Source organism: Takifugu flavidus, chromosome 5 (genome assembly GCF_003711565.1).
Source record: "Takifugu flavidus isolate HTHZ2018 chromosome 5, ASM371156v2, whole genome shotgun sequence".
Taxonomy (NCBI): domain Eukaryota; kingdom Metazoa; phylum Chordata; class Actinopteri; order Tetraodontiformes; family Tetraodontidae; genus Takifugu; species Takifugu flavidus.
The window spans coordinates 5849956-5871948 of NC_079524.1; the positions used below are offsets into that span (position 1 = coordinate 5849956).

Here is a 21993-nt window from a genome sequence, read left to right on the forward strand (position 1 = left end):
AAGTATGGTTAAAAAAATAAATCAAAGGCATAGAAATGAACTGGTGACATGACAAAAAGTAGTGCACATATATACTTAGTTAAGTGGATGAGGGTCAGGAATGGACAGGAAAAAGGAAGTCACTACCGAATCACCAATCATATGAAAAACAAACCAAAAAAACAACCCATAAGAATATATATTTAAATCAAGCTGTTGAACTGGGCTGTGTTTTCATACAAACGTTCTTTGTGGTCAGGTGTGGTTCAATGCCACCTCTTTGATTTTGGAAGGGCATACACGTGCAATTCCCCCTCTGTCCACACGCGGCGCTGTTGGGAAAAAGTTCCCTGAGAACTTTGTTCGAGTAAAAAAAAATACTAAACAAAAATGGGCGTGTCTGTTCCCTCGTCCTTTGCGCGTCCCTTCAGAAAGGTAAGGATATAGATTAAAGTCTGCCAGGTAAGATGATTCTGTGCAACTACAGCTTTGCGGAGATTGTTGCAGCGCTGTTGGCTCGTTCGTGAACTTGCTGGCATCTGTATACACGCACTGTCCTTACCTGTCATTGACTCCGTGCGCGCTGTCACTGGGTTCATCTGGCGTTTATTTTGTGTTGTTGTTTGTTGTTGACCCTCAGACGGCAGGACTGCTGCACACACCTGAGCCACCTCGCGCACCGCCGTGGACATGGAGGATTTGGGGGCTGGAGCGCTGTGGGCGCTCAAGATTTGGCTTTACCTCATAATCGGCCTCATTATGATTCCAGCCATGTTTGGCTTCTCCCTGGGCATCTCCGAGACCTATATGACCGTCCTGGTTAAAACTTTAGAGGTGCTGTGGGGCTGGTTGTTGTTGTTTGTTTGTTTGATGTTGTATTTGTCTGTTGTTTTGTCTCGTGAAGCAGCTGTTAGACACAAATTGAATTGAATTGAATTGAATTGAATCAGATTTATTGCCATTGTTCATGTAATACACAGTATTACACAAGCTAGGAATTTGTCTTGGTGTGACGCTGCGACATTCAACATAGAGAAGACAACACTAGAATAAGATAAATAAAATAAAATAAGATAAGACATATATACATAAATAGTAAGTAAATGTGCTCCTCTTCTGCAGTGGGCGACTCTGAAGATGCAGAAGGCGAAAGCAGATGAGCAGTTGCTTAAAATGTCCTCATCTAATGGTGAGTAGAATGAGAGGCGGTGCAGCATTGTGACAGACGGGGGTTTTGACAACCACCTTATTGCGCAACGCTTAATTTCATCACATATCGTATGGCATGTCTCAACCTGCTGCGGCGGAATTTCTAGATCAAGTAGGACTCACTGATGTTCCTGTGCGTTTTCCAACCACAGCAGGGTTCCTCTGTCACTCACCCTGTCTCTCCACAACTTTATATGCTCATTTATCACTCAGTGACTCACGATTGCTGTAGTTGCCCCAGTTATCGCTCAACTGCTGAAGTCCTTGTGTCATACAGGGTGTTTCTCTCTTCTTACACAATTAAAATGGACTGTGTCAGCAAATCTCTGCCGAGTCCAAAGTGTGCCAGGGTTTAATTTTGAGACGAAAGGCCGATGAGGCCGGGATACAGGTGTGATTTCTAAGCACAAATATGCTTTCATGACTTTTGTCGCTGCATGTTTCCACAAGGTTATCAGATGAACCCTTAACGATTCTGAGGTAGGTGAGCTGAACAGGCTGCGCAACTCCTGTTCTTTATTGCTGCTCTGAGAACAGCTAAGGGTCGAAGGGTCGAAGGTGAAAGGCGCAGAGAGGCGTGTCTCTGGCACTTTGCCCAGGTGAATCTTTTTCCAAGTGACGTTCTGTAATCAAGACCTCCAGGTCAGCGTGTTTGATTGTGCTTTAATCGGTGCGGTTTGAGTTTGTCCACAACAAAGCTTAATCTCTGACATCTCCGCAGGGAAAACTGAGGAAAACCTGGAGAGCAACAGTTCTTATCTCGAGCTTGATATCACCCCAGCATGCTGCAGTGATGTTTGTGTTGGGGACTAATGACACAAATGCACTAGACATCGTCCCACCTACATATTAAAATAAAAAGGGAACAGCATCTGTAATTCTCTTTAAAACATACACCGTAATTCCCGTCCACGATGGAACTTCGTCTTCCTCTATGTTACAGTTTGAGACACAGTTCTGCTCTGTTTGTGAATGATTTCTACCCTGTGTCTTAGTTCTAATCCAGAGGGAGAACGGTTCTATGGAGAAGGAGCTGGAAGAACTCAGACGCAGTCGGCCCAAACCGCAAGACGGTGGTGATTTTACATTGAGCGACTGTTTCTACTTCACCCGTAGAGGAATTGAGAGTATAGTAGAGGACGAGGTACAGATGGACCCTCCTGTTAATACAGTTGGACAATTACAGTTTCGTAGCTTCCCACCCTCTTCTGCCTTGGTTCTTTCTTAGGTAACCCAGCGGTTCTCGTCAGAGGAGCTGGTCTCCTGGAACTTACTGACCCGGACCAACAACAACTTCCACTACATCAGCTTGAAGCTGACACTGGTGTACGGCCTCGGCGTCTTTGTGCGATACTGCATCCTCACACCGCTCAGGTACAAAACATCCCTACTTACTAACGCTAATTCCATTTTTAAACCACTCTGACTCCATATACATATACTTTAGATACAGAAATAAGAGGCGGTTGACTAAACGGATGGTAATTGGCTTTTCTAAAAGATCAGTAAAAGATTTGAATACATTTTTTCGTCCCTGATGAACCTGTTTTTGATTTGAATATCTAAATATTTACCTTCATTCACTTCCATCAGCAACATTTTTTACTCTCGGTAGGATGTTGCTGGCTTGCATTGGCCTCACCTGGTTGGTTTTCGGAACTACTGCGGTTGGATTCCTTCCAAACTCAAGGTGACCATATCAACATGTTCCGTAATATTTCCTGGTGGAATTTGGATTCCTTCACATGTGTGGCTGTGTGTGGTTGTGGTTTAGGGTAAAGTCGTGGCTCAGCGAATGGGTCCATGTGATGTGCTTCAGGATTTGTGCCCGTGGACTCTCCGCCACCATCCGCTATCACAACCCGTGAGTAAACTCCCTCCATGCTGGTCTGGAACAGAGCCTGCACAGCTTCGCCTAACCCGCTTCACTTAACGCTGACAGGGAAAACAAGCCCAGAAAAGGAGGAATCTGTGTGGCCAATCACACCTCTCCTATCGACATTGTGATCCTCTGCAATGACGGAGGCTATGCTATGGTACAGATGCGACGTTTTACTGGAAATTCTCGTTTTACAAGCGGAACCACACTTTAACTTAAATGTGTTTGCAAGGTGGGTCAGGTTCATGGAGGATTGATGGGAATCATCCAGAGGGCAATGGTGAGGTCGTGTCCTCATGTCTGGTTTGAAAGAGCCGAAATGAAAGATCGCCACCTAGTGACCAAAAGGTGGGATTTCCTGTTCTTTTCCCAGATCCTTCTTTGCGTGTCGTCTTGCGGTTGCTCAGTTATTATGACGTGTTGACGTTTTCCAAGCAGACATTTAGAGTTTGTTTGGCATTATTTTCTGCCATGGACTAGAAAGTTAAAAAAATGCAACTCAACATTATGTTCCAACAAAAAGAGAATTTCCTTGATTATATTTTAAATGCACTTTTGTGTAATTTAGTTTTTTAAATAGTTTATTTTAGGAAGTTGTTCAAGTAAAATCCAAGAAAGTGATCTCTACCTCTCCTTCAGGCTGTTTTTTCTCCTTGTTGCCTACAGGTTGAAGGATCACGTGAATGACAAGACAAAGCTTCCAATATTAATATTTCCAGAGGGTAAGCGTGACGCAAGCTGGACTAACTCGTTAGTTTTATCCCAACTCTCTCCAATAAATAAGTCCACTCAGAGTTTTGCCCCGGAGCCGCTGCGCTGTGACACACGTCTGCTAACTTGTCCTCATCGAGCCTCTGGTCTTTTCTCAGGAACCTGCATCAACAACACATCGGTCATGATGTTTAAAAAGGGAAGTTTTGAAATTGGAGGCACCATATACCCAGTAGCCATGAAGGTCCTGTAGTTCCATCACACCTGGTTCACCTTTTCTTGTTCAGTTTTTCCTCAACATTTCAGTGTTTTTTTTTTATTTTTAGTATAACCCAAAGTTCGGAGATGCTTTCTGGAACAGCTCCAAGTATAGCATGGTCAGTTACCTGCTGAGGATGATGACCAGCTGGGCCATCGTGTGCGACGTGTGGTACATGCCCGCTATGCATCAGAAGGTGTGTATCATGCAGCTGCGCTTGTGAGCACGTGGGTTTGCTCATTAAACTAAGCACATGTCTTTTATTATTCCCAAATGGCAGGAGGAAGAAGATGCTATCCAGTTTGCCAACAGAGTCAAGTCAGCCATTGCTCATCAGGGAGGGCTGGTAGATCTGCAGTGGTGAGATGAATCAACTGCACATTCTTCTACTCAGGCTTATTTTTATTTACGTTTACACCTGGACACCATCCACAAACATGTGGCATCTAATCAACAGCAGCTGACGTGCAGCAGTGTGAGATGGTCTCTGTCTCTCTCTCCAGGGACGGCGGTCTGAAGAGAGCCAAAGTTAAAGCGGCTTTTAAAGAGCAGCAGCAGAAACAGTACAGCAGCATGGTGGTGGGAGACGACAGCAACAGTGACTGACGGCCCCCAACGATAAACATACTGCTTCTGGAGAATAGGTCCTGGAAGGAGTCTGCTCCCCTTTAATACCTTTTGGTTTACTGAACCCAACTGCCATATGGACCTGACCCCAGCCTGAGATGTTGGCATGTTTGAAGGGAGGAGACTTACAGAAATCAAGATTACAAGACTGAACCTTTGTGGAAACAGAACTCTACGCTTTTTTGCTCCTAAGCTGCCATTTAAGGTGCTGCAAAAATCCTCCTGGAGGTGTAGTTGTATTTTTCAGATCATATTTTTAATAACAAAAGGAGATTCTTGGAGAAAGGCATAGTGAGATTATTGGGTTTGGGTTTTCGTGCATGTTGGTGTGTTACACTGGAATGCAACACGGGTAAGCACCTTTAAATTAGTAACACAGTTTGAAATACGGTCACATCGACTGATATTAGTTCGTCAGCGGCCTCAGGAAGCATAAAGATGGCACTTTAATAACATGTGGCACAATCAAAGGAGAACACACAACGAGGACTTTCTATGTTTGTTCCCAGGGGATGTTTTGTCTGAGGTGGCATCTTCACATCTGGTGTTTTCTTCTGGAACCTCCTCTTTGGTCCCTTTAAAAAAAAAAAAAATTGGAATTGAGGGGGAAAGGTTTGACTCCTGGTGAATAATGACGCAGGGTGGAATCTGTTTTTTTGTCCTCACCATTTTTCCCCTCATCCTTGAGCCCTGTGCCGTCCTCTTCGCCCTGTTTACGAGAAAGATTGTGTCAACAGCACAGTGGCGTGATCAGAACCTGCCTCTCAGCTACGGTAATCAGCTGCCATGACAATATTTACCTGTGACACGATTCTGTTTTTCTTCATCTGTTCCTGGTACCTGCAGACGTGGACAATGTTTACATGTCAGGGGAGACAATCTCGTCTCCACTCGTGTATGATGAGCAGCCTGGGCCGTCCTTTAAAAGTGTCCTCCTGAGTTTTTGTGAAGCCGCCAGGAGAAAATGACTAATAATATTCATGAGTCTGATTAGCGTTGTCAGAGCGTTTGCGTCTCAAAGCAATAAAACTCAATAAAGCTGCTTGAACTGATGCGTGTCTCTAACAACCTGAGCCTATATACAGTGAAATGTAAAGACATCAAATAAAAAGGATGATGCAATAACAAAAACAAACAACTCTTGTTCCATTTAAAGCTACTTTAAATGGTTGAATATTAGAGGTATCTATTCTGTGTCACATAAAGCCAATAACATTTATATTTGTGCTAAATTTAACATGGTTTTAGTTCAGATTTCTGACCCACCGCTGCAGATAGGAGTCATAGTTTCTGTTCACAGTTTTGCTTGTCCTCTTCAGTCCATCTGGCATCCATGTTGTGCTCGTATCTACTCCTGCATCTACTCTGCCTGCAGCTCCAGATGCAATGGGCATCTCTGTCAGTAGGAATACAGATTTCCCCAATTTAAGAACAGCCTGCTAACATTTGGACGCAACGCTGCTGCGGCAAGTGTGCTGGAGGCGTAAATGGCCTTCGCAGATCATTGCACATTGTTTTGTACTGGCTGTTTTGTTGTTGTGTCCATGGCAACAGTAGACTGAAAGAATAGAATGAGGCCCTGGTACTGAAATGTTTCAAATGACATGAAAGTGTTAAACATGCAAATAGAAAAGATTAAAACCAACCAGCAAGTAAATTAAACAGAAACTCCAAATTCCACTGCAAAAAATGTACATTGGAGTATCTTCTGTTATGCATTCATGATTCTATACACTCTTATTATAGACCCAAGTAAGTAAATGAATGTTTTTGCTTTATGTTTTAAATTTTCTTTCACCCTTTAATGATGTTATGGAAGTGTTAATGACAAAGCTGAAGTGTTGATCAGCCTTTCTGAGGTATCTTATGCCTGATAACAACGGTGTGTTGGTTCTCACATCCCCTTTTTGCTTTTTGACTATTTTATGCAGTGATAAAACTGTTATTTATATTGTGCAAGCGCTTGCTTTAGTTCTCAAAGTCTTTTTAATGGCAGCGGACAAAATGAGACTGGACAATTCTCCATTTTTTTGTATTTCTTCCCCCCATTTTGCTTCTCAATTTACAGTTCTGGTGTTTGTAACGAACAACTTTTAGTTGGCATATTTTGGTTCTCTGCTGTTTGTATAAATAGATTAAACCCAGTTACACACATTGGGTGGTTTTGCAAAACTCAGTAACATAAAAAGAAACGAGGCAGTTTTCATTTAACAGACGTGATAAATTAATGCAAAACTTCCACATTATTCCATCCGTCATTTATGTTTCTGCGTGATCAACTGATGACACGATTGTTAGGATTCCTCCTTCTCGTCTCCATGCGTGATGATGTAGCAGAGGGACTTGTAGTCGATGTTGCCAGTCGGGTCGATGGGAGCGACAGCAAAGGCCTGATCCACCTACATGTTTCATAAACACAATCTTAAAAATGTTTGTTGTCCCTACGTTTTGAATTTGGACAGCATTTGAACTAGAAATGACCAAACCTCTTCTGCTGTAAATTTATCTGCCTGGTTCATCAGCAATCGCCTAAATCTGGAAAGACAAGAAAAATGATTAATATAGAGAAGAAATGAAATGAAAGCTAATTAACAAAATTGATCGTACTCGTCCTTATTAACAAATCCAGTCCCGTTCGGGTCAAAAAGCTTGAAGGCAGCCAGAATGGTGTCTTCGGGGTCAGTGCCTGGAGAAAAGAAAATGTCAAGATAAGAATTCCTAACATTATAAAGAAGTGAAAGTGTTTGGAGGCTGTGGGACAGATGCTCACCGTTGAGCTTCTCCCCAAAAAGACTCAAAAACACAGTGAAGTTAATGGGACCCTTCCCTTCATTCAGCATCTCGTCCAGTTCTTCATCTTTGACGTTAAGTTTCCCTGAAAGGGAAACATCATCATCATCACCATCATCATCATCATCATCATCATCATCATCATCATCATCATCCAACCCTCATCATTGTCATCTTACCCAGCTGTGCGTACGTCTCCTTCAAGTCCTGTTTTTTTATTACTCCGTCTCTGTCTTGGTCAATGCAGCCAAAAGCCTGTCAAGTAAAATAAAAAGAATAATTCAAAAACCAAATCTAAAAAAATCAACATTTTTGACGACTTCTAGAGTGTCACGTGAAATAATATATAAAATAGAAAGCCTATTTATAGGTTTTAGCATTTTCCTCACTGAAACACCAAATTATTATCCTGTAAATAATTAAATATTGTTGCGTAGTTGTTTCCACCCAGACAGTTAATATACTAAACTAATATACATCAGTAACTTTATTTTAGATTAATTTAAAACATACTACCACCAAGGTCGGTCGGTCGGTCGGTCGGTCGGTCGGTCTGTCTGTCTGTCTGTCTGTCTGTCGGTCTGTCTGTCTTTTACCTAGGAACACTAGGAACAGTAAATGAATTCAGAAAATGCTGATAATGGGCCAAGGACAGGCTAATTAAATTTAGGTGATGTTCCAGTTTCCGGAGGGACGTTGACCTTTGATCTTCAGAGGATTAAAGCCAAGGGGCTAATTGCTATGTAACTTTGTATTACTACTGCCTGTGGGGGAAATGACCTGCATGGCGGAGGTCGGAGTTCTCCCAGTGATGTTCAGAGGGGAAAAAACGTACCTCCTTGAACTCCTGGATCTGGGACTGCTCAAACATGGAGAAGACATTGGAGCAGGACTTCTGTCCTCTTTGTCTCTTATTTGAGGCCTTCTTACTTGCCTAAAATGAAATAAACACAGTCCACATCTTCCATGATTCAAAGCAAGATTCTAAACATCAGTAATTGATACTGGTGAACACCAGGCTTACCATGTCTGAGTGAGTGGACTCCCATCCGAGGAGTGACGCTGGGGTTGATTTTATGTACGGCCGGCCTTATCTGCTGGCCTCTGATAATAGCGTGCAGTGGGCAGCAGGCAGCCTTACATGGCCATGGAAGCCTGCTGTTGGTGGCCAAAGCTTCCTGATAAGAGGTGAAGGATTCCACTGGGTTGGAAAATAGAAATACAAGGAGCAGAAAAGAGAGGCGACAGGAGGAGGCGACCTCTGACGTGTCAGTCTCCCATCAAAATCTATTATTTTCCTAGACGTATTATAGCTATTACATCTTAAGACTGTCTCCAAAGTTTATTTTAATTATGAGTATTTTATTTTATTTTCATTTGAATTCGAAAGAGGCATGAATTTATTTATTTTGAATGTACTTCCGTGTGTAAAATGAAGCTTGAGCAATTGTAAAGTTCAGTAAAAACAGGATTAAGAGTAATAATAATAGTAGTAATATGATTAATTGATTTATTTTCATGTGTACATCCTCTTTTTGACTGATAATGTAGAATTCTGTGTATTTTTCTATCCAAGAAGCAAAATATTTTTGAGAAATTATGCAGATATTTTCTTTTCATGCATGTAAGACCCCCCCCCCCCCCCCCCCCCCCCACACACACACACACACACACACACTGTTGGTCTATCCTCTTTTCTCTCTTGCTCTAAAATGTTTTAAAAATAAGAAAATATACTTAAAAACCTTAATTTTATTTTACATGAAGGGGACACAAAGGTGTTTGTGTTATTAAGAGTTATTAAAAAGTAGTTATCTTGCTTTAAAATCTTTTCAATCTGAAAATGAGACCAATGACAATAATTCCAAGTATGTAGTTTAATTTGATTGAGCAGCATTATTTACATTTATGGTTACGACATCAAACATTTTAGAAACCCACACATGGCTAACACATATATGTGGTAAACATAAAATTAAAATATACAACACCAAAGATATATTTTATGGCTCACAACTAAAATAACACACAACAAATAAATTATACTTAGTCATAGTTTACAACAGAATTTACAGAAATGGATGCATGTGTTATCACTGATAACTTATTGGCAACTTTTGAAGTCCATAAACATTTAAACCTGTTACAAGACTGTCTAAAACTAGCAAATACAGACTATAATACAAGTTCTGTCCTGTACAACTTGTAGAGCCTTTACGAGGTCACGGCTGCTGACTATCATCTGCCTCGGTTTTGGAGCCCTCTGGCTGGTTTCCCTGCAGCTTCTCCGCCCGTGACTGCATCAACATGCACGTGGCCATCTTGCAGGCAACAGCAGAGATGAGAGCGGCTCCGCGGCCACTCCCCTCCTCTGACTGCAGGAAGGTGATCTCACAGCGGGGCGTCAGGTCCCTGACTATTTTGTGGAACCTGTCACGGAAACTGAGACACGGTGGCGACGCGTGTCAGTGACAAGTTGAACAATTCTCAGCTCAAATCAAAACATGACACCGGAATATGGAAAATATCAAACGTCCGGGTGTTCCTCACCACGGGTGGAGCTTGTAGACGGAGCCATCGACCCCCACCGTGATCACCAGGGCCTCCTGGCTGCGCCGCTCTCGCATCCTGTTGATGACACCGGCGAGTCCTGCGCCGCACATATGAGCGGCGCGCGTGGAAACACTCTCACAGACCAGATGGACAATGTCGCAGTCCAGTTCTGAGGGCAGGACGCCCAGGGAGGTCAAGATATTGTAGATCTGCTTCCTGTCCCCAGTGTCACTAAAAACCAAAGAAGAAAAAGATGATTTCATCCTATTGTGACAACTTTAGCTCTGAACAGGAAGTTGTCTCAACGCAGCCGTACTGGTGCTCACCTTTCCACCTGAGAGACGAAGCGCGTGTCAAAGCTTCCACGTGTCTTCAGAATCTCAGAGGCCTCTCCATTAAACAGCAGGTTTTCATTCACCAGCTTCATCAGAACCAGTCTGACCAGCTCGCCCATGTACTTCCCGCTGATCAGCTTCTCGTAACTACATGAGACAAATAAGAGAGAATAAAAACGTACGTGAGCAAGGAGATGGAAGATGATTTTCTAAACAGCTGAGGGAGGGCAGAGAGCCTGAGCTGGTGCCCGTGCCCCATGATGGAGATGCCAACGTCAGTGCTAAAGTGGGTGAATACAGGTAGTAAAAGGCAAACAGTCATTAGGCCAGACACTGTGGCAAAGCACGGTTTGGGAGATCATTAATCTGACACCCTCGCTCTCCACTGACGCATGAGGGCACGTGCCATTGTCAGGTGCCCTCAGAAAAAACAACATGTCTCTCAGCAACAGCACATGCGCGTCAGGTGAGGGCCAGTAAGGACGGACACCTGGTGAGCCTCCCAGACTTACAGCTGATGTCCGGGGTTAATGGACGTCTCGTCCACCACCCTGTCGTACTCCAGTCTGAAGTCCTCCAGCTCTCCATTGTCCCCGAATGCCCCCCACTCTGTGTTCACACACATGCGGCCCTCCTCGCCTTCCACCAGTTCCACAGTCCTCATCTCCTCCATGTAACACACGTTACAGCCGGTGCCTGGCAATGGTTAAAATAGAGATGTGTTGAGTACCCGCGTCTCAGCGTCCCGCTGACGCATTTCTGCACGTGTGTTTGCTCACCGACGATCATGCCCACTTCACAGCTGCGGTCCTCGTAATAGCAGGAAATCATGGTGGCCACGGTGTCATTCACCATGGCAACCACATCCATCTCAAAGTCCTGGGGGACAGAGTAGAACCGGCGCATCAGCACAAACTAATATTTGATGCTTTGATGAAAGAATCGTTGCACTAAAAACTCACCCCACGTCTCTTGATGGCATCCCTGAGTAGACCGACAACATTGTTCCCCTCCGCCCCGGACGCTTTGAAGCCTTTGGTCCAGTTAATCAGGATTCCCTGGATGGACAAAAGGGAGACTTTTGGACCTACTTCTCACAGACGGTGGCGGATCTCCCCGTCACCACACCCTACCTTGTCGATGTCCTCGTGTCGCACGGGGAAAGAGAAGGTGAAACCCAGAGGAAGCTTCTTGTGCTTCATGTGATAATGGTCCAAAAAGTGGGACATGCACTCTGCGATGTAGTCGAAGAGCTACAGAGGAAGCAGATGAGATACGATGTGAAGAGACCACAAAACCCAAAGACACTTCTGTTCTGACTCTCCCCATATGTTTTTTTACTTGTCTTTAACTACAAGAAGAAACAGATGAGGCAGAAATAAAATTACATTTTCATCGGGTAAATTCGCAAACTACATTTTTTTGTAATCATTCAAAATATCATTAAGCGCTCCCGAACCATTTCAGCAGTGCCCGTCATGGCGTCTTCGGGGATGGAGTACATCTGCTTCTTGGTCAGCACCTTCCAAGTCCCCTCCTCATCTTCACCCACCTTCACCAGCATCACGCGGAAGTTGGTGCCCCCCAGATCCAAAGCCAAGAAGTCGCCCACCTCTGTCAAAACACACACACGGGCTGAGCGGACGTCTTACAGTCACGACTTTCTGCCGATACTGAACAAAAGAGCACCCACCTGATCCTTCAGGGGTGGAACAGACGTACGTCGGCAGCATTTTCACGCTGGCTTCCTCGTGCGTGTCTAAATGCAGGCCTCTCTCCATTTCATGCTGCATCCTCTTCATCACTTCGCTGAGGTCTTTTTTGTCCAGCTTGAACACTGACAGGATCTGCTCTACCTGCAGGGAGACGGGAGGGTCAAAAAAATGATATCATGTGGAAAAATAAGTAATAACGATAGAAGTTTGGATACCAAGAATGTTACGGTGACAAACGCTTAACTAAAGTATGCAAGTTTTATGGTACTTTACTACAGTTCATGCATTCATGCACCAGGCTGAACAATTATTTACAATCTAAATGCGGGCGCATATAAAGTGAATTAAATCAGTCTTTTATGCAAATTCATATTTTATTCAGCTTGTTAATTAAATCCAATCCCATTCATTTTTAATCTGTAACTGTTCCTAACCCAAGCACCTGCTACTATATTTTATGTTAGCACATCCCTCCAATGTTTGTCATTTTAAAGTTAATTTTTATGTTAGTTTTACTAGTTCTAAAGATATACATTTGCTTTTTTTATATATGATAAGAATTTAAAAGGCTGTGAAAACCAAAATCAACAATAAAAGAACAAAAACAAGACTAGGGAAACAGCAAGACAGATGTAAAAGAAACTTGAAAACATGAATCAGGTCACTCCTTCACATTTACAACAATGAGCCATTAGAACAGATTAGAAACAAACACTGTAACTATGTTTATTTATCTGAAAAGCTGCTCCCTGCCCAACCTTACCTGGAGGATTCTGTCCACCTCAGAAATGTACCCAGGCATCATCACCACCTGGTCGCTATGAGAGCTGACACACGGCATCTTCAGACGTTGCTTTGCAAAGGGATTCTAGGTGTGTGTTGAGGGTGCGTGTCCGCGGTGTGTGTGTGTGCAGTCAGTGATGTGCGTGTACCACTGACCGAGAAGCTCAGCTGTTATATGCTCAGCCGAAGTGGGCTGGATTGACCCCAAAACTCACCCTGGCGTGATATCACCCCAGCAGGCACGTATGTGTTTACACACACACACACACACACACACACACACACACACACACACACACACGCACACACACACACACACGCACACACACACACACACACACACAATCATAGACAAAAGTTTTTAAGAAGTGAATTCAGCTTTTTGTTTTGCTGATATCGGCATATAATTGATCATTTATTTATTTTTCCCAATGTTAAATATGTATATACAGTATAAATATGTATTTTTTATATATAATATATAGTTATTAATTTGCAACTTCTAATTACATCCACAATTTACCTATAGTAAAATGTCATTTTTGGAATGACTGAATGGAATGAATCATTTAACCAAATATGTATGATTAATTACCATACAATCAATATTACTACAGATTTTGAATATAATTAAGCTTTAGTTTATCTCTGTAACTAAACTTTTTAGATCAGTGGACTCCTGGAACAAAAGAAAAAGTTTGGGATTATTACGTATTTGTCTCCTTATCTGTAAAAGTTCAGGGCAATTACATCGATAGACATTTATTTTTCTTAATTCCTGTGAGCGTGATTAAAAAATATATGGAACAAGTTGGTATTCTTGGGGTTTATTGGCCATTAAAAGACATTTTAAAACCATATTGACTGAACAAATCCCCCTGTGAGTGTGCATGTTTCCTCCATGTGCCAGCAAGTTCTCTCTGGTTACACAGAGTACTGGCATCTCTGATGGGAAAGGCCAGAAATATTGCAAAAGTCTTACGCAAAATTGTAAAAATAGACACTGGTCTAAAATTAGCAACACGGACCAATGAATGACCGCAAAGTCTTACATTATTCTGCACAGAGGTGAAGGTCTCTCATGCTTATCAGCTGCTAAAGTTTACCTGAGCAGAGGTCAGAGCTAAAAAAAAAGCTCTGATCTATAAAGGGTGATGTTGACCCTCTCTCCAGCAGCCATCGTAACCTTAGAATGACTTTTCTTACTTAATAGAACATTTACTGTCCCTCTTTATTCTGATTTTTTTAAGTATTAGATGTTTCTTGTGAGTTTTTGTACCTAACATGATATAAAACAAACTGAAAGTCTCACTCTTTTTTACACTAGCTTATTATTTAAATAAAATAAGGACTCCACTGACCCCATGATAAACTATTAAATACAATAACATCAAAAGTCTATAGAATTTTACTTTATATTAGACATTAAATTAAAACTTTAAAAAGAAAACATGTGAATGTGAATGCAGGCAGGCAGATAGATAGATAGATAGATAGATAGATAGATAGATAGATAGATAGATAGATAGATAGATAGATAGATAGATAGATAGATAGATAGATAGATAGATAGATAGATAGATAGATAGATAGATAGATAGATAGAGCGACTCACCTTATCCATATCAAATGATCTCCCGATCCTTCATGTGAGTTTCACCTGTTTTTCCTGGAATTTCACACGCTTCTGTTCTCACTCCCTCAAGTGTTCCCAAGTGATGATTTACATATTCACTCAGTTTCAGGAAGACACCCTAAGACTATCTCATTCTCCCACAGATTGTGATACTAGGGTTTTATCCTGACTCCATTGTGTGTTTGTCTAAATTCTTCCTGTATCTGGTCCAGTTAAGCTCCTGGCAGGTACATCAGAGGCGCCTTCTTCAGTCCATTAAAAACAAATCTTAGTAACAATCAACTAAATTTCAGACAGGAAAGTCTTGAGGAAACATCCAGTTTGGAGCTGGTCTTGGCACTGGTCCTGTTCCTTCAATATTTTAACACCAAGTTCCAGGAAAGACAAACCACGTTCCCCAGATAGATCTAAAAGCTTAGTGGTTTCCATGACAAAAAGATTTCAATGTGTTGCCTTGGAAATGAATTACAGCCACATGGAAAACACTCAGCACTGAGTTAAGTGAGCAGGTGGAAATTGTTTAATGGAGCAAAATTACCGGGAAAACATAAATGAGGGTTCCATGTTTTTGTCAGAGAGAAAACTTAATTCATGATGCCTTTACTTTAGGTACTACTAATTATAAAAAATATAAAGGATTGAGGAAGTGGTTTTACAGGTTTAATGATGAGTTAATGATATTTATACCAGAACATCACTTTATTTTGCTTGGATCATGTATGACTCCCAGTAACGAGAGGAGTCAGTGAAACAGTAATAGATGCCACCTTCAAGCTCGCCGCAAGCTTACTGCTCACTAAAAACACACTAAAGCTTTATTTTTTACTTTTTATAAATGTCTGCCATATTTCTTAGCAGTTGTGTCCATAAGTGTTGTGATTCATTTAAGCCAACTTTTTAAAGCAATACGTAAAACGGCGACACCTGCTGGCCGTTGCTACAATTGAAAGGTGAGGGAAGAACTTCTCCGGCATAAACCTCTGAATGTGCTACAGAACGTGACCATTTTGATTTCATTGTAAACGTGAGGAGAGATTGGGGCACATGTATGATAAATAAAGACAACAGGCGATGAAGGGTGAGGGCGGTACGGCTTTAATCTCCTGAACGTGGGTCTTCCTTTGAAAAACTGAACAGAGAGAGGACACGTCTGATGCCCTCCAGCCATCGAGACAGTCTCAGAGGCACAAGACAAATATGGGACCAGTCCTGTTAATTTTTACAATAGCAGGGCTTCAAATCAAGCATTAAACGTTACCTGACTGAGAGGGGATGCAACACTTCCAATGCCGGATGAGGATTTATTTTTAAAAAGGGCAGCTGAACACTCATCACTTCCAAGACTGGTCCACAATTTCAGCATTAATTTGGAAAGAGGGGATAAGGGAGACATTCTAGGGCAGAGAGGAGATGCAAACGGGCACAGTGAGGTAAACTAAAGGAAATAAGGACACTGGATAAGGCTAGAAAAGATGTGCCCCGATGAAAACCTCTTCAACTTGAACCACGGGCAGTAGGCACATACTCTCTTCCTAGCTTACGTTTGTCTGAGCACCTCAGTGTCACAAAAGGGCTCAAAATATATAGATTCTGGTTCAAATATTTATGAAAGCTTAATGATGTAGGTCCTCCTATACAAATATATAATCGTGCCACAATACCAAAAAAAAAGGATATGCGGCTGCAGCTTTAAGGTTTTCTCACATGTTAAATACCTCTTTAAAACAAATATTTTCTGACTGCAGTTATCAGAGTCTTTTAGTGTTTACATTAATTACATACACTGTATAATCAAACACATCCTATAATCTCCATTCACAGGCTCACCAGTGGAAAAGGCTGTACTTCAGTCACCTCTGGGTTTAAAGGGTTAACCCCCCCCCCCCCCCCCCTTAAAAACATACAACTGTTTGCTAATAGGAGCACTGTGTAACTCTGTTCCAGTAAACCTTCGTGTGTTTACTTCTGCACATCTTCATGGTCCTGACAACTGAACCAAAACAATAAGCAAACCACTTCTGGAAAACCTTCTCTCTTATGTACACGACCAAAAAAAAAAAGAAAGGGTATCAAAATAAAACTTAACAGCAGTAAAAATGTACAGGATTATTTACAAAGTTACAGGAGGATATCATCATCATCCTCATCATCAGTTGACCTGACAGTAGTGCTGGGTCTGTTTTAGCAGAATTTCGATGGTGAATTCATGTTTAATAGCAATTAAATTAAGCATTATTAAAAGCAAACCGAGTCAAACGCCCTGTGAGAGCGATGCAGCCAATTATGAGACATTTCTTTTAACATTTTAAAATTTTTAGTTGGGGTTGCTGCAGTAAAATTTGAGTGCCAATACCCAGCCCTACCTGCTAGTCTAGACAAATTTAAATCAGGGACAATGGAGTGCAAAAGAGAGTGCGGGTTAAAGTGGCCGAATGCTCTTCTGTCGGGGACGCTGGACTCATCCCCACTCTGGTCCAGGCTCCGGGCCCCTGTCACACACCATTGGCACTCATCTTACTCTTCTGGGAAACCTCCGTTGCTGCTTTAGCCTGCCAAAGCAAAGGGGTGTTGGAACTTAACACCATGTTAGCCTCTAAAAGTGCATCAATCAGCGCTTCAGAGGGGAATCTTAGCATGAACATGCTTATTTGGGGGGATTTATTTTTGGAATATTTAGCTCCATCCATAAATTGAATATGGATGGAGCTAAAAATGGATTACAAACTGAACACACTTTATTTTAAACAGCATGTTTAAAAACTTTCTATAAATACAGCTTGTGACTGTGCTGCAATACTATATTTACCTACAACTATTATTAAAGTAACCTGAAGCAGGTGTTAACATTACCAACGGTCCTAGAGCCCACATGATGAACATGACTCTTCTGAAAGATGGAACTCTGGAAACTCGATACAGTTTCATCAGTCACCAACCCAAAAGTTTTAAAACTCAAGAATAACAAAGGGGTGAAAGCAATAATCTGGCTCAGACCAATCAGGCGACACTTCCTCTGCTGTTTTCACGTTCTACCAGAGTAGCAGCAGAGTCGGCTCAACTGGGAAACCTTCAGAAGCATCGAACCTCAGAGGCTTCCTCAAGGGAAAGGGATGCTCACCTGAAGGACTTCAGCAGGAGTCAAAGGTTTGTCTGACACCAGAGGAGCCGTGTCCCTCATCTCCTCTCCCTACAAGACAAATCGGCATTAACTAATCGCCATCAGTGCAGTTCATCTTATTCTCTCGTGTTCCGCGATGCACGGACCGGTCGGTCTTTGATGATGAGAGCGGGGTCCGCCAACGTGTCAGTGCTGCCCGAGGACTGGGTTGTTCCCGCGTTGTCCACGGGAGGAGAAGGAGCTTTCTACAAATGACAGCAACACCTAAAAATCACTGCTCTTTTCAACATTTCGCCACAGCAGCTTGAATAATCAGTGAAAATATCAGAAAGCTGCAAATATCAGTGACACGAGTGAGCTCAGGACTCTCTCCAACCTACGACTGTGATTATTCAGGAGAGTAATGCTGAAATACACCGTAATGGCTCATACCTCCACTTTAGGAACGGGCGGGATGATGGGGGCTTTGGGCTTAATGTCAGTCAGATACATGGCTCTGGAGAGCAGCAGCAGTGACGGAGGAACGTTCTCCTTCAGGTGCAGGTCCAGCCACTGTCAGTGGGACATTGTTTGCACAATGCATATTACTACGATTTCCCCCAATTTATTTTGTTCAAAAGGAAACAACTGCTTGAATGCCGTCGTTAAAGACTAAATCTCGTCAGGACTGTGCTCACCTGCTGCATCTGCAGACGGAGCTGATCGGTGGTGAGACCCAGAGATCTCATCCCCCGAGTTCGACACGCAGCCTGTAGCTCTGACACGCTCATAGCTGCCACCCCCTCAGCTGCAATCATCTGTGATATGTTCCAGAGACAGTGAAGGCAACTTTAAAAAGGGTCTGCAGTGGGTCTGCAGCGTCCTTTAAAACCGCCATCTCACCTCATCGTCTGACTTGATGGTTCTCAGTTTCATCATCAGCTGAAAACGGAGCAGGTTGTTGGTGCCGATGGGCTGCAGCTCCAACAGTTTACAGAGAGCCACCAGCTGGGGGCGCTCCAGGTGCTCCAGCGTCAGCTCGTCCTCGAACAACTTGGAGAATCGTACGATGTCTTTAGTTGTGGGCTGCTCGCCTGTACCCCGTACCTGGCAGAGACACATAACAGCACATCTGAAAACACTGAGGGCAGGATCAGACTTTCAACCCCCCCACAAAACTGAATTTCACCGTTTGCTCACTGCCTCGCCAACAAGCAATATGGCGAGCTGAAACTTACCCTCTGAACGAATGTGGAGAATCTCTGGGTTTCGTCCTCCGTCTGAGCTTTGGCTTTATTCCTCCGAGCCATCTCAGCGATGGTCTCTTGGAGGAACTTGGCGAGCTCCAGTTTAGCCGCCAGACCCTTCTTCTGTTTCTCCTCCTGCAAGAGATGAATAAAGATATATACGTTATACAGGTTTTTATTCAGGAAAGTTCCATGGTAAACAGAGCTGAAGAAAGGATTTTTTGGGTTGTAACAGAGATAAAAACAGTTTCACAATAAGATAGTGCCTGGTAAAGTGAGCAGCTGGATATTTAAAACACACCCGTGTGTATTTTATATTTGGAGTTGTAATATTAGACCTCTAAAGTCCCTGGTCATAGAGCACAGGACTGACAACCATATCTGTCAAATTACATCATCAAAATAAGTCTGACACAAAATTGTTCAGGCAGCTGTGCACACGTGTGTGTGTGTGTGTGCGTGTGTGTGTGCGCGCGCGCGTGTGTGTACGTGCCTTTTTCGACTCCGTCTCAAAGGTGGAAGGCAACATCTCTGGGAAGAGCTTGAGGAAGACTGGGAGAAGGAACTCCATGAACGGAACAATGAGGAAGACCATGAAGGGCACCAGGCGGAACAGGTCAGCGCAGGTCCTCATCAGCTACAAACAGAAACAAACGCTGACTTAGATAACTGAAGGTCTGAGATCACCTCTGTAGAATGTTATGGCTGCCATCTTATCAGCTCCTTTAGCATTTATCTATATTTGAGCAGACAGTAGTGATCTCTAAATTCTTTCTTCTGTCAGCGGCCACATGACGATGTTCCACGTCTCCATGGCAGCCATATATTATCAGGCCATAACATTGTCTCCAGTGTATCTGACAGATAAGGTCTCATGATTGAGGTCATACGCATCATCAACGCTCAGAGTTGGTCTAAGGTCACAAAAGCACTAAAAACTGTTGCAATTGTACTAGTATGATTATAACTGGCTGCATATTTCCAAGAGTTTCTTTTATAGGTTTCAGTCTGACAGCTGGTGTCACCATCCAGTAGCCAAAATGGATTTGGTTTGTCTCTGGTGGGCTCCAGAACTGTGTTCCTTGTATCCCAAAGGCCATGTCAAACCCTTACTCAGGGTGCAGTGAACACTACAACATGATGATGACATGCCCATGCTCTGGCCTAGCAGGGCCTGAAGCACCGTACGTCCAGATACTCCAGGAGGACAAAGAACCCAACCCAGTTAACAGGAGGACTAAAGGAACTTAATTGTCTCGATGTCAAAAACCATCCAACACCAATCTGCCTACGGAACAAACACGTTGCCCCAAGGCCAGTAGAAGACAAACAGGGAACAACCAAACATTTGAAGAAGGCACTCAAAATGAGCTACCAGACAAATAAACTCTCACCCTTCTCCTCTCCCGGCGCGTTAGCAGTTGTCCGTGCAGCAGCCTCCACACCATCCTGCCTGCGATCTTGATGTCAATACCAAGTAGCCGGAAGCCGTTGTAATAATGCTTCAACTCATCAACAACTCTCTGATACAGAGGCTTTTTTACAACCGCCCTCTCCTTCACAGGAGGAACAGCGGCCACGGTGCTGGTGGTGGATGCCGGGGCGGGAGGTTCCGACTGGGGTGGATCAGCCACAGAGTCATTTTTCACCCCCAGGGTAGAATCCTGGGTATCTGGTGGAGGGGTCTTACTATCTTCTTTAATATTTTGAAACCAAACACCTGAGTTGTGTAGACAGCGGGCGAGCAGGGCGGAGTTGTGGCCGTGGCCGACGCTGTGGCCCCGGTAAGTGTGGGGATAGCCATGGCGGGGGTGCCTGCGCACAAGTGAGGGCGAGATGTGTCGGGGTGGGTCTATGTGGAGATAAGCTTTAGAAGGCAGAGAGCAGCAGTTGTGCCTCTTGGACAACAGATGCGATCCCCTGCAGAATGAAAGAAGATAAACTTAGGGAAACAAGTAACGCATAAAACGTGAGGACGTGCAGATATTTTTTAACACGATGCTGAAATGTATTCTGGCTTTAGTTGTCAAGTACTGAACCTACAAAATAGGGCCAAGGAAAATTGGAAAGGCTTGAAAATGACGATTCTGCCATCTAATGACATGATCCCTCAATTACATGAAGCAGCGATCCCAAATTGCCTTTTGCTCAATAACAACACCATGTTATAATGAAGGTTACACCCTTACCTTGATCTCGTCACTGCGAGGAGCACCTGGTGACTGAAGACAGCCATTGCAGGACCAGATGGGAGCTTTCTGGAGAAGCAGAGGGAAGGAAGCCGGTCAGGAGTCGGGTTACAGTTCGCTGCTTTGGCGGTGGAAAAGTACAACTCGAAGAACAGTCGCTAGTTGTATTTGTGTCGAATAAACGCTCGCCAACTTGGTGGAAATTGAAAGACCACAACAATGTGTAGAAGCGCGCACCATGACAGTCATCTATTATGCAACACTTAAGTAAGATGAGATAGCATGACACATACTGGACACGTGACAAATGAAGAGTTTTCTCATTACGATTAATCCTAATTACTCTAAATCTGGAACCTATTTGATTCACATATAGGTGCACTTAATGTACACTGTTTAGCGTTAGTGACAAGTATTTAATACTGTATAAAGCTGAAGGGTCGTCATTGGAATCAATGCAATCCATTGCAAGTGTGTAAAAAGTCACGTTATGACAAATCCTAATGTTGACTTACACAAAAGAGGGGGGAAATTACGAATACAGAAGCGGATACGTGCTGCTGTTTGGGTATAGGCGGTATTTTTAGCCGCTAGCACTGGGCTAGCAACCCCACCACAACTAGCCCATCCGGGCAAACGCTAGCATGCTATCAGCTAAGCTAGCTAATGAAATGGCAGTTACTGGATGACGAGCTCACCAACCTCCTGCGTCAATGGCGGCGCTGTGGCAGCCGATGCTAAAAGACTTGTCCGTGATCCGTAAATGAAATAATCCATCCACGACAATCCACCGAGGTAATGTGGCGAGAAGAAACCGACTCTTCCTGAAGTGCCAAAAGCATCTATGATGGTTTTTAGTCTCTGACACGGTCCTTCTGTGTATTGCGGCTCAGCTACGGCTACAACGAGCGCAGTGGTCGCGAGCGCAGCTGCACTGTTAAGGTCAAACCGTACGTGTGTCACTGTTGTGGACGTCTCCGCCAA

General features: G+C 43.3%; 4 protein-coding genes across 7 annotated transcripts; 1 reads left to right on the plus strand and 3 right to left on the minus strand.

Moving 5' to 3' along the window:
• The first annotated feature begins 308 nt into the window (after window positions 1–308).
• agpat9l (1-acylglycerol-3-phosphate O-acyltransferase 9, like) lies at window positions 309–5716 on the plus strand. Of its 2 annotated transcripts, none has more exons than XM_057032056.1 (14): window positions 309–414; window positions 620–813; window positions 1102–1168; window positions 2184–2332; window positions 2417–2562; window positions 2804–2878; window positions 2963–3052; window positions 3131–3224; window positions 3300–3415; window positions 3734–3789; window positions 3937–4022; window positions 4105–4233; window positions 4318–4397; window positions 4541–5716. In XM_057032056.1, exons 2-14 carry the CDS (start codon window positions 670–672, stop codon window positions 4641–4643), a joined length of 1335 nt encoding a protein of 444 aa, XP_056888036.1. In that variant the 5' UTR covers window positions 309–414; window positions 620–669; the 3' UTR covers window positions 4644–5716. The 2 variants fall into 2 exon arrangements, with proteins under 2 accessions (XP_056888036.1, XP_056888037.1); XM_057032057.1 differs by having other exon boundaries at window positions 376–441.
• A 966-nt stretch (window positions 5717–6682) lies between these two features.
• myl7 (myosin, light chain 7, regulatory) lies at window positions 6683–8647 on the minus strand. Its single transcript, XM_057032059.1, has 7 exons — window positions 8479–8647; window positions 8290–8388; window positions 7634–7709; window positions 7435–7539; window positions 7272–7350; window positions 7151–7199; window positions 6683–7063 (listed from the first exon to the last, which is right to left on the minus strand). Exons 1-7 carry the CDS (start codon window positions 8479–8481, stop codon window positions 6959–6961), a joined length of 516 nt encoding a protein of 171 aa, XP_056888039.1. The 5' UTR covers window positions 8482–8647; the 3' UTR covers window positions 6683–6958.
• Window positions 8648–9316: 669 nt separating this feature from the next.
• Window positions 9317–14848, minus strand: gck (glucokinase (hexokinase 4)). Of its 2 annotated transcripts, none has more exons than XM_057032055.1 (10): window positions 14456–14848; window positions 12036–12198; window positions 11802–11956; window positions 11476–11595; window positions 11305–11400; window positions 11122–11221; window positions 10855–11038; window positions 10334–10489; window positions 10005–10238; window positions 9317–9896 (listed from the first exon to the last, which is right to left on the minus strand). In XM_057032055.1, the coding sequence occupies exons 1-10, from the start codon at window positions 14462–14464 to the stop codon at window positions 9677–9679; spliced, it is 1437 nt and encodes a 478-aa protein (XP_056888035.1). In that variant the 5' UTR covers window positions 14465–14848; the 3' UTR covers window positions 9317–9676. The 2 variants fall into 2 exon arrangements, with proteins under 2 accessions (XP_056888035.1, XP_056888034.1); XM_057032054.1 differs by lacking the exon at window positions 14456–14848 and adding an exon at window positions 12821–13003.
• A 702-nt stretch (window positions 14849–15550) lies between these two features.
• On the minus strand, window positions 15551–21971 carry letm2 (leucine zipper-EF-hand containing transmembrane protein 2). Of its 2 annotated transcripts, none has more exons than XM_057032053.1 (11): window positions 21708–21971; window positions 21010–21078; window positions 20215–20740; window positions 19314–19457; window positions 18812–18955; window positions 18477–18680; window positions 18272–18391; window positions 18027–18146; window positions 17741–17839; window positions 17595–17663; window positions 15551–17025 (listed from the first exon to the last, which is right to left on the minus strand). In XM_057032053.1, the coding sequence occupies exons 2-11, from the start codon at window positions 21054–21056 to the stop codon at window positions 16969–16971; spliced, it is 1530 nt and encodes a 509-aa protein (XP_056888033.1). In that variant the 5' UTR covers window positions 21057–21078; window positions 21708–21971; the 3' UTR covers window positions 15551–16968. The 2 variants fall into 2 exon arrangements, with proteins under 2 accessions (XP_056888033.1, XP_056888032.1); XM_057032052.1 differs by having other exon boundaries at window positions 21712–21963.
• Between the last annotated feature and the right edge of the window lie 22 nt (window positions 21972–21993).

What these genes read in the sequence shown, in the direction of transcription:
- myl7 (XM_057032059.1), bottom strand. An exon ending in AGATCCAGGAGTTCAAGGAG is followed by an intron (nt 7,710 to 8,289) that starts GTACGTTTTTTC and finishes TTTACTTGACAG; the next exon opens with GCTTTTGGCTGCATTGACCA. An exon ending in TTTTGGGGAGAAGCTCAACG is followed by an intron (nt 7,351 to 7,434) that starts GTGAGCATCTGT and finishes TCTTTTCTCCAG; the next exon opens with GCACTGACCCCGAAGACACC.
- agpat9l (XM_057032056.1), top strand. Translation starts at nt 670, where the DNA reads ATGGAGGATTTGGGGGCTGGAGCGCTGTGGGCGCTCAAGATTTGGCTT. An exon ending in GGATTCCTTCCAAACTCAAG is followed by an intron (nt 2,879 to 2,962) that starts GTGACCATATCA and finishes GTTGTGGTTTAG; the next exon opens with GGTAAAGTCGTGGCTCAGCG. An exon ending in TATACCCAGTAGCCATGAAG is followed by an intron (nt 4,023 to 4,104) that starts GTCCTGTAGTTC and finishes TTTTATTTTTAG; the next exon opens with TATAACCCAAAGTTCGGAGA.
- letm2 (XM_057032053.1), bottom strand. Translation starts at nt 21,056, where the DNA reads ATGGCTGTCTTCAGTCACCAGGTGCTCCTCGCAGTGACGAGATCAAG. An exon ending in CGCGCCGGGAGAGGAGAAGG is followed by an intron (nt 19,458 to 20,214) that starts GTGAGAGTTTAT and finishes TTCTGTTTGTAG; the next exon opens with CTGATGAGGACCTGCGCTGA. An exon ending in CCATCAAGTCAGACGATGAG is followed by an intron (nt 18,392 to 18,476) that starts GTGAGATGGCGG and finishes AACATATCACAG; the next exon opens with ATGATTGCAGCTGAGGGGGT.
- gck (XM_057032054.1), bottom strand. Translation starts at nt 12,898, where the DNA reads ATGCCGTGTGTCAGCTCTCATAGCGACCAGGTGGTGATGATGCCTGGG. An exon ending in ATGCCATCAAGAGACGTGGG is followed by an intron (nt 11,222 to 11,304) that starts GTGAGTTTTTAG and finishes TCTGTCCCCCAG; the next exon opens with GACTTTGAGATGGATGTGGT. An exon ending in ATTAACCCCGGACATCAGCT is followed by an intron (nt 10,490 to 10,854) that starts GTAAGTCTGGGA and finishes TGTCTCATGTAG; the next exon opens with TTACGAGAAGCTGATCAGCG.